Source organism: Leuresthes tenuis, unplaced genomic scaffold (assembly GCF_036924035.1).
Source record: "Leuresthes tenuis unplaced genomic scaffold, fLeuTen1.0.hap1 SCAF_16, whole genome shotgun sequence".
Taxonomy (NCBI): Eukaryota; Metazoa; Chordata; class Actinopteri; order Atheriniformes; family Atherinopsidae; genus Leuresthes; species Leuresthes tenuis.
In genome coordinates, this window is record NW_027325370.1 from 3,243,284 (window position 1) to 3,256,600 (window position 13,317).

Genomic DNA, 13,317 nt, shown 5'->3' on the forward strand with positions numbered 1-13,317 from the left:
ATGACATTTATATATGACCAGGCTTTTTTCTGGGTTTTTTTATGATGTAACGATGGCTCTAGAATTTAAAAATATTGTGTTTTTCTTGGTCTTGTGTTTCGATGTGAAATGTTCAAAAAGTGCAGCGATCCGCCCGTTCTTCTCAAAATTACACTTGTTTTTCCAGTGAAATGTCACTTTGAGCTCTGTTTCTGAGCTAGGTTGTTGCTAAAGAATAATAAGTATGACATTTATATATGACCAGGCTTTTTTCTGGGTTTTTTTATGATGTAACGATGGCTCTAGAATTTAAAAATATTGTGTTTTTCTTGGTCTTGTGTTGCGATGTGAAATGTTCAAAAATTGCAGCGATCCGCCCGTTCTTCTCAAAATTACACTTGTTTTTCCAGTGAAATGTCACTTTGAGCTCTGTTTCTGAGCTAGGTTGTTGCTAAAGAATAATAAGTATGACATTTATGTATGACCAGGCTTTTTTCTGTTATTTTTTATGATGTAACGATGGCTCTAGAATTTAAAAATATTGTGTTTTTCTTGGCCTTGTGTTGCGATGTGAAATGTTCAAAAAGTGCAGCGATCCGCCCGTTCTTTTCAAAATTACACTTGTTTTTCCAGTGAAATGTCACTTTTTTTCTGTTTTTTTTTATGATGTAACGATGATGTCGTGCATTTGATGGTTCCAGCCTCTAGAATTGAAAATTATTGTGTTTTTCTTGGTCTTGTGTTGCGATGTGAAATGTTCAAAAAGTGCAGCGATCCGCCTTTTCTTTTCAAAATTACACTTGTTTTTCCAGTGAAATGTCACTTTGAGCTGTGTTTCTGAGCTAGGTTGTTGCTAAAGAATAATAAGTATGACATTTATATATGACCAGGCTTTTTTCTCTTAATCTGTATTTTGTAACGCTCTAGAATTTAAAAATATTGTGTTTTTCTTGGTCTTGTGTTGCGATGTGAAATGTTCAAAAAGTGCAGCGATCCGCCTTTTCTTCTCAAAATTACACTTGTTTTTCCAGTGAAATGTCACTTTTTTTCTGTTTTTTTTTTTATGATGTAACGATGATGTCGTGCATTTGATGTTTCCAGCCTCTAGAATTGCAGAATATTGTGTTTTTCTTGGCCTTGTGTTGCGATGTGAAATGCTCAAAAAGTGCAGCGATCCGCCCGTTCTTTTCAAAATTACACTTGTTTTTCCAGTGAAATGTCACTTTGAGCTGTGTTTCTGAGCTAGGTTGTTGCTAAAGAATAATAAGTATGACATTTATATATGACCAGGCTTTTTTCTGGGTTTTTTTATGATGTAACGATGATGTAACGATGATGTCGTGCATTTGATGGTTCCAGGCTTGAAGAATATTGTGTTTTTCTTGGTCTTGTGCTGCGATCTATTGAATTTTGCACTGTTGACGAGCCAAAAGAAGACGTGTTAAGTTCTGCTGGAGGACATTGTGTTGTGCTTCTCACTTTAAGCACAAAACAGGGAGATCAGTCAGTGCTGAAGATGATCATTAACTTTAATGTGTGTTGTGATTGATTTCCCTTCGTGAGCATAGCCGAAAAAAGGCCTCCAGCTTGTTTATTATCAGAGCATTAAGATCTGAAAAAAGCCTCAGAAAACGGCTGTTTTCCAAAGCCCGAAGCTGGATGTTTGCATGCCGTAGCTGCGGATTGTTTTTCTTTTCATCAGTCAACTCAATAATCCACCAACTGTGACGGTAATCTGTTAACGTTTCCAAGTAGCTGCTTTTTCAGGAGTCTGCATCAAAGAGACTTTTTGCTTTGATGCAGACGGCTCAGGAGCTGCGACCACATGACCGAGTGCATGTCAGCACGGCGCGAACAGAGGCTGGCTGCGGCCACGTTCCAGTGAGGAACTCAGAGAGCGATTATATGCTTTCATTTTAAAGTTCAATCCCAGGCTCAGAGTGAATCAGCCGATCGATTGACCTGCAGTTGCTGCTGAATTTGCATTGTTATAGAAAGAGGGGAAGAGGAAAGTGTTCAGGCTGGGCAAACGTCCATCTATCTATGAAAGGATTTTAATTAAGTGGTTTTTTTTTTAGATAAATAGCTTTCCTGAAAGCTTTTTTTTCCTCCTAAAAGCAATCCAAGAGGCTCCAAAGGCAAATAAGTAAAAGGCAGTAAGCTTGACACCTGCTGATGGTAAAACCCCAAGAGAGCCGGCTGTGAGGTGTCCTGCTGACAGCATCTGGACATCTCGTGTGGTTCCTTCACATTATTCTGCTCTTTAACAAACAGCTGGTGCAGGGGGGCCCAGAAGCATCTCCACCCAACATTTGAATAAATTCACTGCTTCCTTGACCTCCAGCAGCCATTTAAAAGATGCTTCCACGTGTTCAAACATGGCTTCTTCTGAGGCAAATAGTTTCTTTGTCCGAATAGTCCCATCAGTGTAGTCTTGTGCCCTAATTAAACAAATATAGATTGTTTCACTGAGGGGTTGTTTTTTGTGGACACTGCCTTTATTCTCGGCCTTTTAGGAATCGTAACTCTAATATTAATGAAGTTTATTCAAGTCCGTGACTCTGGATTAGCTGCTTTTTAGCTGATTTTCTGCCGTTTTCCTATGTGTTGCTGCATCTGAACTCTCAGAGTTCTGGGTTAACTCTGCTCACACGTTGTTTGGTTAGCTGTGATCAATCTGTTTGTTTGCAGGTTTGTCAGAGCGTCAGGACCCAAAGCAGGGAGCGGGACCACAGAGCGACCAACAGCAAAGACAGAGAGCGAAGCAGAGATGGGGAGCTGCCTTTAACCGGGAGCCAGACGGCGGCACGAGACAGAGCCATTCAGCAGAAGAGGAGAGAGATAGATGAGGTGCGGGAGCGTAATTACACAAACACACACATGTATGGAGGCATAAAGGAGGGTTAGAAACAGAAGGAGGAGGCAGAGAAATAAGAGAAGCTGTGATATGGGGGAAAGTAGCCGTGTGAAGGTCTTAGATCGGACTCAGAGACATGAAACAAAGAAGAAAAGATGTGTTTGCTGTCGTCTAAACATTCATTTTAAAGTGCTGACAAAGAAGGTCTGATGCTATTCTTCTTCTTTGTTTTTCTCGAACTGATCAAAAATGCGAGACTGACTCACCTGCATCACAAGAGGCGACAACACGTGCCTTAATGCTGCCGCCAATGTGACAGATATGCTCATCAGCTTTGTTTATTCCAGTGTCTGAATGTGTGTTTCCACCCACTTCATGGAGAAGACGGCCTCTTGCTTTTTCCACATCTCCATGGTTGCAGAAATGTAGGAACAGTGCAAGAAAAAGCAGCGTTTTCTGATGCGAAAACGGACACGAAACTCAGTTCCTGAGCCTAAAGCCACGCTTGTGTTTGTCTTTCAGGTGTACTATCAGGAATGTGAAATGTTTGGCCTGGTAGCAAAGATGCTGATAGCAAAGGATCCATCCCTGGAGCATCCCATCCAGTCCTCGCTGCAGGAGAACCTCCGGGACATTGGAAAGCGCTGTGTGGAGGCCATGGAGAAATTTATCGTGGAGTATGACTCCAGGGAGCTGTTGCACTAATCACACGCACATTCCTGCCTGCGTTTTGCAGTTTTCCTTCTTAGTGAGGGGTTAAGAATCTGAGTGAGAGCTGCTTTTGTGATGTTCTTAATTGTTGCCTGGACAAACGCTCGCAAAACACTGGAAATTAAAAAGAAAAAAACACTTTTTTGAGAATGTGATGGTGATAAAAAAGGAAAAACATTGATCATATTCCTTTAAATGTCATCGTGAAATGTATAGTTCATCTGACTTAATATATTCCTACTTGCTTTTTGATTATTAAACTTTTTTCAGCGGCTTCTTCGTGGCTTTGTGGATAAAATGAGGTCATAGCAGGAAACAAGTTAATGGGTTTTGTTCGTGGTTGAGCTGATTTGTGTCATGTTTGATCAAGAGCCCAACTCCTGCATGGGGGGGGCTTATAATTGAGATGCTGAAATCAGTTTAACATGTAATTGGGGCACAGAAATGTGAAAGAGATGTTTGATTTAATTTCAGATTCACAAGTTTGTTCCAGCTGTAAAATACACAGTTCTCTCCCATCAGGTTAGGTTAACTGGTGACTCGTGTCTCGTTTGTCTCTGAGTGGCCCTGGATGGACTGGCGGCCCGTCGGGGGGGTCCAATGGCAGCCGGGATAGGCTCCAGATTAACTGAATGAACTGAATCTCAGGTGCTCTTTGCTAACTGAGCTCCTCCCACTAAAAAAAAAACAAGATAGTGACTGAAAAGAACTCAGCTGTCCACAAACGAGTGGGTCTATGTTGTTTTGGATCAATGAAGTGGACAAAGTAAGTGTGTGTGTGTGTGTGGGGGGTCCAAAGCAGACCAATGGGTGGCTAAGTTCATGCCTGCACTACATTGAAACTTCTTGGCATAATTCAACGGTGTGGGGGGGCAGCGGTGGTTGATGGATAATCCCTCACAGCAGCAGGGTTTCTGGTTTGAAAGGGTCTTTCTGTGTGGAGTTTGAAGGTTCTCCCCAGGGTTCTCCCCCCCTTGGGTTCTCTCTGGGAACGTCACCTCCAGAACATAAATATCCGTATCAGTAGAACTGGACTTTGAACACTTAACCCAGCAAGTTCCCTCATTGGCTGTCCATGAAAATGAAAATAAAAGCAGACCCTGCCTCATCTAATGTGTCTCTTTTATAGGACAGATGAATATTTTCATGATTAATTAATGCAGGAATTGATTTAGTTTTCTTAAGCCCTGCTTCCCAAATCCATTCTGTGCAGGAACTCAGCCAACATGCTTTGGTTTTCAGAAGGAGAAAATAGAGCAGAGTGGAGTAGGAGCAGCAGCTCTGCGTCCAGAGGAGCCGGATGAGGTGGCATCTGGTTCGGATGCCTCCTGGACGCCTCCCTGGTGAGGTGTTCAGGGCCCGTCCCACTGGGAGGAGACCCGGGGAAGACCCGGGACACGTGGGAACTATAGCTATAATCAAGCTAATCTCATCATGTGGAGCCACTGAGTATGGCGGCCCACCAGGAGACTTCCTGTTGTTAACCCTTGAAGGAGCCCGAGTGGGTCGTCAGAGTAACTGATTGTACCTGAGAGGTGGGAGGAGCCAAAGGCATAAAGGGGTCTCTCGGCTGGCCTGGGAACGCCTCGGGGTCCCTCTGGAAGAGCTGGAGGAAGTGGCCGGGGACAGGGAGGCCTGGGTTTGTCTGCTAAAGCTGCTGCCGAGACCCGAGAATCCACCAGAGAACCGAGAATCCACCAGAGAAGCAGCAGATGATGGATGGATGCGAGATAATACAAAATATCTCCGCTGTTTGGGTGTCTGGCCATGAAATGTGATCCTGAAATCAGGGCTCAGGTTGTAGATGTATCCTAATATGTAACCTAATATTATTCCTCATTGGACTGGATAGTTTAGTGCTATGATTGTCACCTTTTGTGTGGGAGATCTGGGTTAAAATCCCCTGTATGAAAGGTATTACCTCCAGTAGGGGTCCTTAGGCAAGACCCCCTTACCCAGACTGCCTATCTGTAAGTCACTTTGGATAAAAGCATCTGCTAAATACATAAAGATAACAATTAATTGTGTGACAACAGACTTGGACCAGAGAAGAGCATCAGGGAGACCCTTAATGCAGCCTCTGCTTCTCCCTGTTATATGAGGTGAAAACGTCTGCTGGGAGCTTTAAGCACGCAGATGAATACTTTGGCTTAACACAACTTTTACTGTGTCACGGTTGTTTTAAGTACACTTTATTTTCAGTATGAGACAACAACAACAAACCAACATGCAAGCCTCCCTATCTCTATCATGTTATACAAATAATGATTCTTTAGTTACAAAATATATAAATATTTAAGACCATATGTACAGAACATTTACAGTACTACATCCATTATTAAAGTGTATTACTATATATACATTTAACAGGTATTTTTCTTTAATATAGTTATAATTATTATTGTTAGCATTACTCTTAATTCTTATTATTCTTAATCATCTATAGGTAGCTATCAAAAAACAAAAGCATGTTGCAGAAGAGAAAACGGGACCATACCTGACGTTACTGTGCCTGAATGATCAAGAAGCAGAGGCTGTCCGGCGCTCTGCTCTTGGTAAAGCATGGAGGGCTGGCTATGTAGAGCACAAGGTTCAACAGACTTTTTGTACAAGGTGATAACAGGGCTAGCAAGCCAACGCTATATTCCAGCAGCATTCGGTTTCCACTGAGGTAAACAATGACATAGCCTGGAATCTAGCGCATAGCTTTCACTATCCCAACACAATCTCGTTTATCCACACAGAATAGGTTCCCAGGATGGCTGAACCGCCAGATCACTGCAGTTTGAACAGTTTTACTTGCTTTTCAGACTGTAAAGGAGCTGTTGGAGTCTCTCTGTGACATGGAAACACTCACAGACAGACACGCACATACAGAATGTTTTGTTTTTTTTTACCTTCACCAACAGCGTTTTCAGCTGTAAAAAATTCATCAGAGTGGAGCTCCGTCATTGCAAACATCCCTGTTGTGTAAGCCAGCTGAGTTTCCTCTTATGATTAGATCATTCTGTGTAGGTGTGCATAAACACTACCCGGTGTGGAGTTGTGTAAGCTCACAAGCACAAAATGGGCCACTTTCTTCAGCTTCATCCCCACCACACGCACAAATGCACACAAATTGTTCACTTTCACTCTCATTTCTCACTCTCACGTTCCCTCTCTGCCACTTTCTTCAGTCTTCTTACCTTTCTTTCATCCCTCTAACTCTAATTTCTCACCCTATATCTAAGAAATTATGCAGTTTTTGCTCTTCCTCCTTTGGCGGGTGTGCAGCTGACCGTGAATTGGTCCATGGAGAGGTCCATGATGGCCAGCTATCCCAGAAGGACTGTAGCGATGGCGCAATTCCTCATTGTTGATGTAGCACAGCTGCACAGGCCGTGGAATTGGTTCACCCAAGAAATACCCCTCATCTGGCTCAGACTCGGAGGACGAGGAGCAGCTGGAGCACCAGGGGTCATGAGCTTCCATGCACCCATCGCCCCAGTATGGCCCTCCCAGTCCCGCAGGCTGCCAGCCAGCATTCTGCAAGGTCAGATCGGAGGTGGTGCGGGGGCAGGGCCGGTGGGGCTGCTGTCTGTAGCCTCCGGGCTCCATACCGTACAACTCTCGGGCAGCTTGGCCAGATGGTAAACGATCGTAATCCTCCTGAACGCGGCGGTAGGGAAGCTCGACCGTTTGAGCAGGACGGTCCGCCGCCAGGTGCAAGGCGTTGTCAGAGCGAGAACGACGTGAGCGTTTGTGGTGGCGGCCGCTGCGGTGCTGCCCGTTGCCACTGTTCCCACGATGGTGTTTGCGGCGTCTTGGCTGTGGCTGCTGTTGTTGGGACGCAGGCTCCTGTCCGGTAATGCGTCGGCGAGGCATTCTGTCGCTCATAGGAGCCATCCGCAGATTTCCGCTGCTGCCCATCACCCCGACACGACCTTTCCCATCAAAGCCCAGCTGCTGCGGGCCGTCCCAGTACTGCAGAGGGTACCCGACTCTCAGGGGAGTGTACATGTTGTTGTTGTAGGGGCGGGAAGAAGACAGGGACTCTGTACTGTGGAACTGGACTGAGGAGCTCAGGGTGCCCATGTTGCTTTTCTCAGACACGTTCACACCGGAGTCCTTGCTCAGATCAGGCATGGAGAACCTGGACAGATGCTCCTGACGCTTACTGACCCCATCCAGAGAGTTACCTGTTAAAACAGTTCATGAAACGTCACATTTTCCCTTAAGATGTAAAACAAACGTGTGCCATATTGTAGTATTTATTACCTGTAGCATTAGACATCGTGAGGGAGTCCATGGATCCACGAGGGGTCTGTTCTAGAGGAGTGAGTGGCTCATTGAAGCTCATGGCAGTGATGTGGTTCCTCCTGGTCAGCGGGGGTCTGCCGTCTCTCTTGAATCCATGCAGACTGATGCTCCTCTTGTCAGAGAAGCCCTGGTTCTGGCTTGACATCTCATTGAAGCTCATCTGGGTGCGCAGCTTGTTAGGTCTGAACTCATCTTGGCTGTGGTGCATCCAGTTCTCATTGAAGGAATGGCCTCTCAGTGCAGCCATAGGGGTCCTCTTGGGATTGCCTTGCTCCTTCCCCCAGGAATCGGGCCGCTTCCCTGGGTTGGCAGGACTCTGGGCAGGTGGATGAGCATTTGTGTTGGGATTGTATCCCTGCCTGGCATTACACTGACCCAGCAGATGTATGGGTGTAGGAGAGGGAGACGGATCCCGCTGGGGCCCCTCATAGGCTGCAGGGATGTAGGGGTCATCCCTGCTCATCCACACTTGATTAAGGCTTGGTGCTCGGCTCGGAGTGCGGCTCGGTGTGCGGTTAGGCGTCCTGCTTGGGGTCTGGCTAGACGAGACGCTTAGTCTGTCCATCTGAACAGAAAGGGGATCGATTTCAGCAGACAGACGGTCAGGCAAAGGCGGAGGAGCTGACTGGCGGGCTTCGGCACTCCGTCGCTCCTGCTCTGCATTCTTACGCTCTTTTTTCCCAACCTTGGTGCTGTGCCGGGACTCACGGGAACGAGCGCTTTGGAAGGCCGAGTCTGAGGAGTCGGACTCCTCTGGGTCCTGAGTGATTCAAATGAAACAGATCCATGCCATTTTTAAACTGTTAAATAGTCCGATTTGAATATATAAGTGTGAGATTTTCATTTCCTCACCTGTCCAGCACTGCAGGACCGTGAGCAGAAGATCTGCCCCTGCTTGGGGAGGAAGGGGCGACCCAGCAGTGAACGCTTGCACCGGGCACAGCAAAAACATTCCTCAGTTGCATGCCAGTGCTGCCCATCATATGTCATCTGGCCTTGGTCAATGCCTGTGAAACATCAGGAAAGAAATCTCCTCAGCGCCTAAAACACCAGCAGCAGGAATATATCTCCAGAAAATCTAAATCTCTGCTGCTAATCAACACAAACCATGGCTTTGTTTCAGCAATCATCGAGCAGATTAACTTTTTTTTCCCTCAGATACACAGTAAAACGTTTGGGATTCCATGGCTGTACATCATCACTTGATTTTCAGGATGGCGTAAATACATTTCAGCAGCCCTGCTCTCCAGCTCGAGGAAGTAATCATCTTTCACAGCTCCCATCTGCGTACAGCATGGGAGCTCCCTCTGAAACACACTCCTTCACTGTTACTTGGAATGATAATAACCCTCCGCATCTCACTGCACCGGATCCGCCTTTCTGCAGCTGCGGCTCACAACCCTCCGAGCTGATAGAACAGCCACACTTACATGGAATTACTGCTTGAGCCTCTATAGGATGGTAAAGGCGAAAGAAAAACATGAGCCTGTGTTTGGATAGCAGAGGAGTGGACCTGCAGAAATGTGCTTGTACCTATGTGCTCTCCACATGCATCGCAGTACTCTGCATAGAGAGACTCAAAGCAATTGCAGCAATGTGGCCGTCCATCTTTCATGATGTAGCGCTGGCCGCCGAGTGTTGTCTCACATTCGTAGCAACAGAAGTGCTTCATGTGCCAGTGCCTGCCCTCCGCCTCGGTGCATTCGTCGGCGAAGATTATCTGCGTGACCAAGAGACACAAAACACTTAGAGATATCTATAAAAAGAGAGTGAAAAAAAGTTTAAAACCATTTCTTGGTGGAAATATTTGCATCAATCATGGATCATGTTGGAGTATCTCAGGGCTCTGGCCTCCGGTAATTGTTTTTTGTTCATTACATTTTCCATAATGCCTAGTTTTTTATAGCATTCAGAGGCTTGAAGAGCTAAAACTGTGTTGCACACGAGGCAGTCAGCTCACACAATGAACACTTTTCATGTTGAACAGCAGCTGAAAAGAGCGAACGAGTTTCAGCTTGAGGCTTTTCTCAGCCTACATGACACATGACATGACAATAGTGGGTGGAACTGGGTCCCTGCTGGTGACTAACAACCAGATAATTCATATAATTCAGTTGTGAAAACTCAAATAAGTGAGAGGCTTAGAAACCTAAAAAAGTAAGAATGCCCTCTTTGTGATTTAGCCCTTAGTACTAGACGGTTAACTGCCTTAAAAGCAAAGTATCTGTTATTTGTGTGTCGTCAACATATCAGAAACCAAGGGCGTAACCATGGTTTAGACATTGGGGGGTCCAAGAAAAACAAAATTGTTAAGTGCATTATCTACAATTCTTTATTTATATATGAAAAATTGGACATTTAGAACATAGTTTAGAGGACTACATTGACCATGTAAGTTCACATCTAAAGGAATAGTGTAATTTCTCCGAGACAGTGACTGCCCCCCCACTTTGTTTTGGTTAGTTGCTTACTGTTTACTGACCTTAAACACACCTACCAATTACAATTATGCTCCTCCAGTAGTTCTGTAGCAAATAGGACAGCTTCCAATGGAAAACGACCAAATACCCAAAGCATGTTTATGGAAATATTTTAATAAGGACAACTAATGATGTAACAAATTACAGACTTTTCCTTTAACAAAAAATGTGCTGAGGACGTTTAAGTCCAGGTTCATTTCTATTGTGTCAATGTCTCAAAATGTGCATTAACAATGAAAAGTCTAATAGTCTAATGTTATTTTTGTTTTAAGTTGTTTTATTTTGAAAGGGGGCGGAAGTTTATTTTGTTGATTCTGTGTTGGATTTCCTGTTCTGGTACAATCTGCTCTGTTGAGCAGCGGCTCCGTCAAAAGTAGAAGTCCAACGTAAAGATAAGGAGAGCCGCTGCTGAGACGGCGGCGCGCCCGTTGGGTCACGCTCATTGACTGTTAGCATCAACAACGGCAACCGCGGCGCAGCCGTTACGTTCCCATGGTAACACACGGAAATAAACTGAAAATAAATAAGACTTAACAAGACACCGATCCCTTGACAGGGTTCATAAAAGGAGAACATGCATTTTACATATTTTCTTCTGTATATTGGGGGGGGGGCAGGTTGGTATTTTCTCAATATTGGGGGGGGGGGCACGACCCCCCCAAAGAATGCGTGGTTACGCCATAGTCAGAAACAATGCACAAGTACCTCCTAAAAATCTCTCTGAGTCGCTGACGATGGCTGAGGCAAGTTTATAATACAGCTAGGACCAATAAAAAACCTTCATTTAGTATTTTGTGATTGTGAGTCAGCACCCGTTACACTTAATGGGGACAAGTTTAAACTAGTTGAGTGTCTTCTTCCCTGGTTCATCATTCTGTTGATTGTTTTGTGATGCCTCAAACTGATCTATTTACAACATATTCAGAGATGAACAAAATCTCCCCGTTTCCAGACAGAACTCATGAAAAAGACGTTCTCTGTATTATTACTATAAAATCAAGATGGATGTGATGATAAGTCCTTTAGAAAAGCTTCATCCTATGAGAGGATTATCTTAGATGAACATCTAACATCACATTTATGCCTCTTAGCTGAGGACATTAAACTGTTAAACAAAAACAAGAATGCTTTCTCAAAGCTGCTTTCCCACAAATGAAGATTTATAAAACAAGACTACTTTCTGAAACATTGTTCATACTGAGTTAGACCCCATCCAAGTCTAGCTATGAACTATTCGGCCATTTTCAACCACGAAGGGCTCCAGGCCCAGACAGGCGCACCTCATCACAGGCACAGCAGCGGGGTTTCAGCCTCTCGGCATGGTGCCGGCCACAGTAGATCTTGCCATCCTGGTGGAAGTATATGAGATCCACCAACAGTTCCTCACATGTGCAGCAGACAAAGCAATGAGGATGCCAGCATTTTCCATGCCCTGCTCTGGCAGCGAAAACTACGATGTCCCCTCCATTTATCTGACTGGCACACTGTAGGAGGAAAGGAAAGGAAAGGAAATGAGAGGAGAGGAAAGGAGAGGAAAGGAAAGGAAATGAGAGGAAAGGAAAGGAAAGGAGTAGTTGAGGAAAGGAGAGGAAAGGAAATGAGAGGAAAGGAAAGGAAAGGAAAGGAGAGGAAAGGAAAGGAAATGAGAGGAAAGGAAAGGAAAGGAGTAGTTGAGGAAAGGAGAGGAAAGGAAAGGAAATGAGAGGAGAGGAGAGGAGAGGAAAGGAAAGGAAAGGAAAGGAAAGGAAAGGAAAGGAAAGGAAAGGAAAGGAAAGGAAAGGAAAGGAAAGGAGTAGTTGAGGAAAGGAAAGGAAAGGAAATGAGAGGAAAGGAAAGGAATAGTTGAGGAAAGGAAAGGAAATGAATAGTTGAGGAAAGGAAAGGAAAGGAAAGGAAAGGAATAGTTGAGGAAATGAAAGAAATAGTTGAGGAAAGGAAAGAAATAGTTGAGGAAAGGAAAGAAATAGTTGAGGAAAGGAATTAAATAGTTGAGGAAAGGAATTAAATAGTTGAGGAAAGGAAAGAAATAATTGAGGAAAGGAAAGGAAAGGAATAGTTGGGGAAAGGAAAGAAAAGGAAAGGAAAGGAAATGAGAGGAAAGCAAAGGAATAGTTGAGGAAAGGAAAGGAAAGAAATAATTGAGGAAAGGAAAGGAATAGTTGGGGAAAAGATGAGTACAAACTTTAAGATGGAGATGGAAGGTAAAAAAGGTTTTCACAGAGTCCATAAATTGTTTACTTGGCTCCTTATAAATTCAGGCCCAGAATGCAACAGTAATGGCGGCTGCTGCTTACCTTGTCGCAGACGGCTCCGGTGATGGTGAGGGGGAACGGGCGGACGTTGCCTCTTCCTAAGTTATCCTTCTTCCTCTGGTTGCTGAACAGCTTGAGCTCCCGTTTCTCCTCCTCGTCCATCGCATTACAGTAACGTACCTGAACGCATCACGGCTCATCAGCAGGTGATACAAGAACTAAACACTTATCAGTGGTGTTCGTCTGTGAATAACAAACAGCAAAAAAACTACGTTTCACCTCATTGTCATGCGGCGGCAGCTGGTGAAGCAGTTGCTTGATGCGGTATTTCTCTCCGGGGCTGTTAATGTAGGGGACCTTCTCCTCCGGTAAGGAGTTATAATACTGGTGCACCTGAAACAGACAGATGTTTATGTATTTATCAGACGCTTTTATCCAAAGCGACTTACAAATGAAGATATAACAGCTTTATAAAAAGCTAACAATAAGCTACATAGAAGGAACCCAGGAGTCCGACTCTGTCAGAGGGGACAGAGTAGAGATAGGGTGCAGGCATAGAAGGAAGTGCAGAAAGATAAAGTGCAGAGATAGAGGGGGGAGGGAAGTACAAGGTAAGTGCTGGGATAGGAGATGCTCTCTGAAGAGCTGGGTTTTCAGGAGCTTCTTGAAGATAGACAGGGACGCCCCTGTTCTGGTAGCGCTCGGTAGGTCATTCCACCATCGTGGGACGACACATGAA

At 44.7% G+C, this 13,317-nt stretch overlaps 3 protein-coding genes across 3 annotated transcripts in view; 2 read left to right on the forward strand and 1 right to left on the reverse strand.

Moving 5' to 3' along the window:
* Positions 1-3,614, forward strand: part of LOC140272384 (uncharacterized) — an 8,702-nt gene extending 5,088 nt beyond the window's left edge. The window contains exons 6-7 of the mRNA XM_072367813.1: positions 2,671-2,829; positions 3,359-3,614. Of these exons, the coding sequence (XP_072223914.1) occupies positions 2,671-2,829; positions 3,359-3,541 (342 nt within the window). The 3' untranslated portion in view covers positions 3,542-3,614. The remainder of the gene's footprint in view (positions 1-2,670; positions 2,830-3,358) is intronic.
* qars1 (glutaminyl-tRNA synthetase 1) overlaps positions 1-13,317 on the forward strand; it is a 152,520-nt gene that overhangs the window by 32,865 nt on the left and 106,338 nt on the right. The window lies entirely within an intron of this gene.
* Positions 5,742-13,317, reverse strand: part of LOC140272373 (prickle-like protein 2) — a 46,497-nt gene continuing 38,921 nt past the window's right edge. Inside the window, exons 3-9 of the mRNA XM_072367796.1 lie at positions 12,858-12,971; positions 12,621-12,758; positions 11,607-11,810; positions 9,380-9,566; positions 8,699-8,853; positions 7,805-8,606; positions 5,742-7,725 (exon numbers count right to left, since the gene is read on the reverse strand). Coding sequence (XP_072223897.1) covers positions 6,773-7,725; positions 7,805-8,606; positions 8,699-8,853; positions 9,380-9,566; positions 11,607-11,810; positions 12,621-12,758; positions 12,858-12,971 — 2,553 coding nt within the window. The 3' untranslated portion in view covers positions 5,742-6,772. The remainder of the gene's footprint in view (positions 7,726-7,804; positions 8,607-8,698; positions 8,854-9,379; positions 9,567-11,606; positions 11,811-12,620; positions 12,759-12,857; positions 12,972-13,317) is intronic.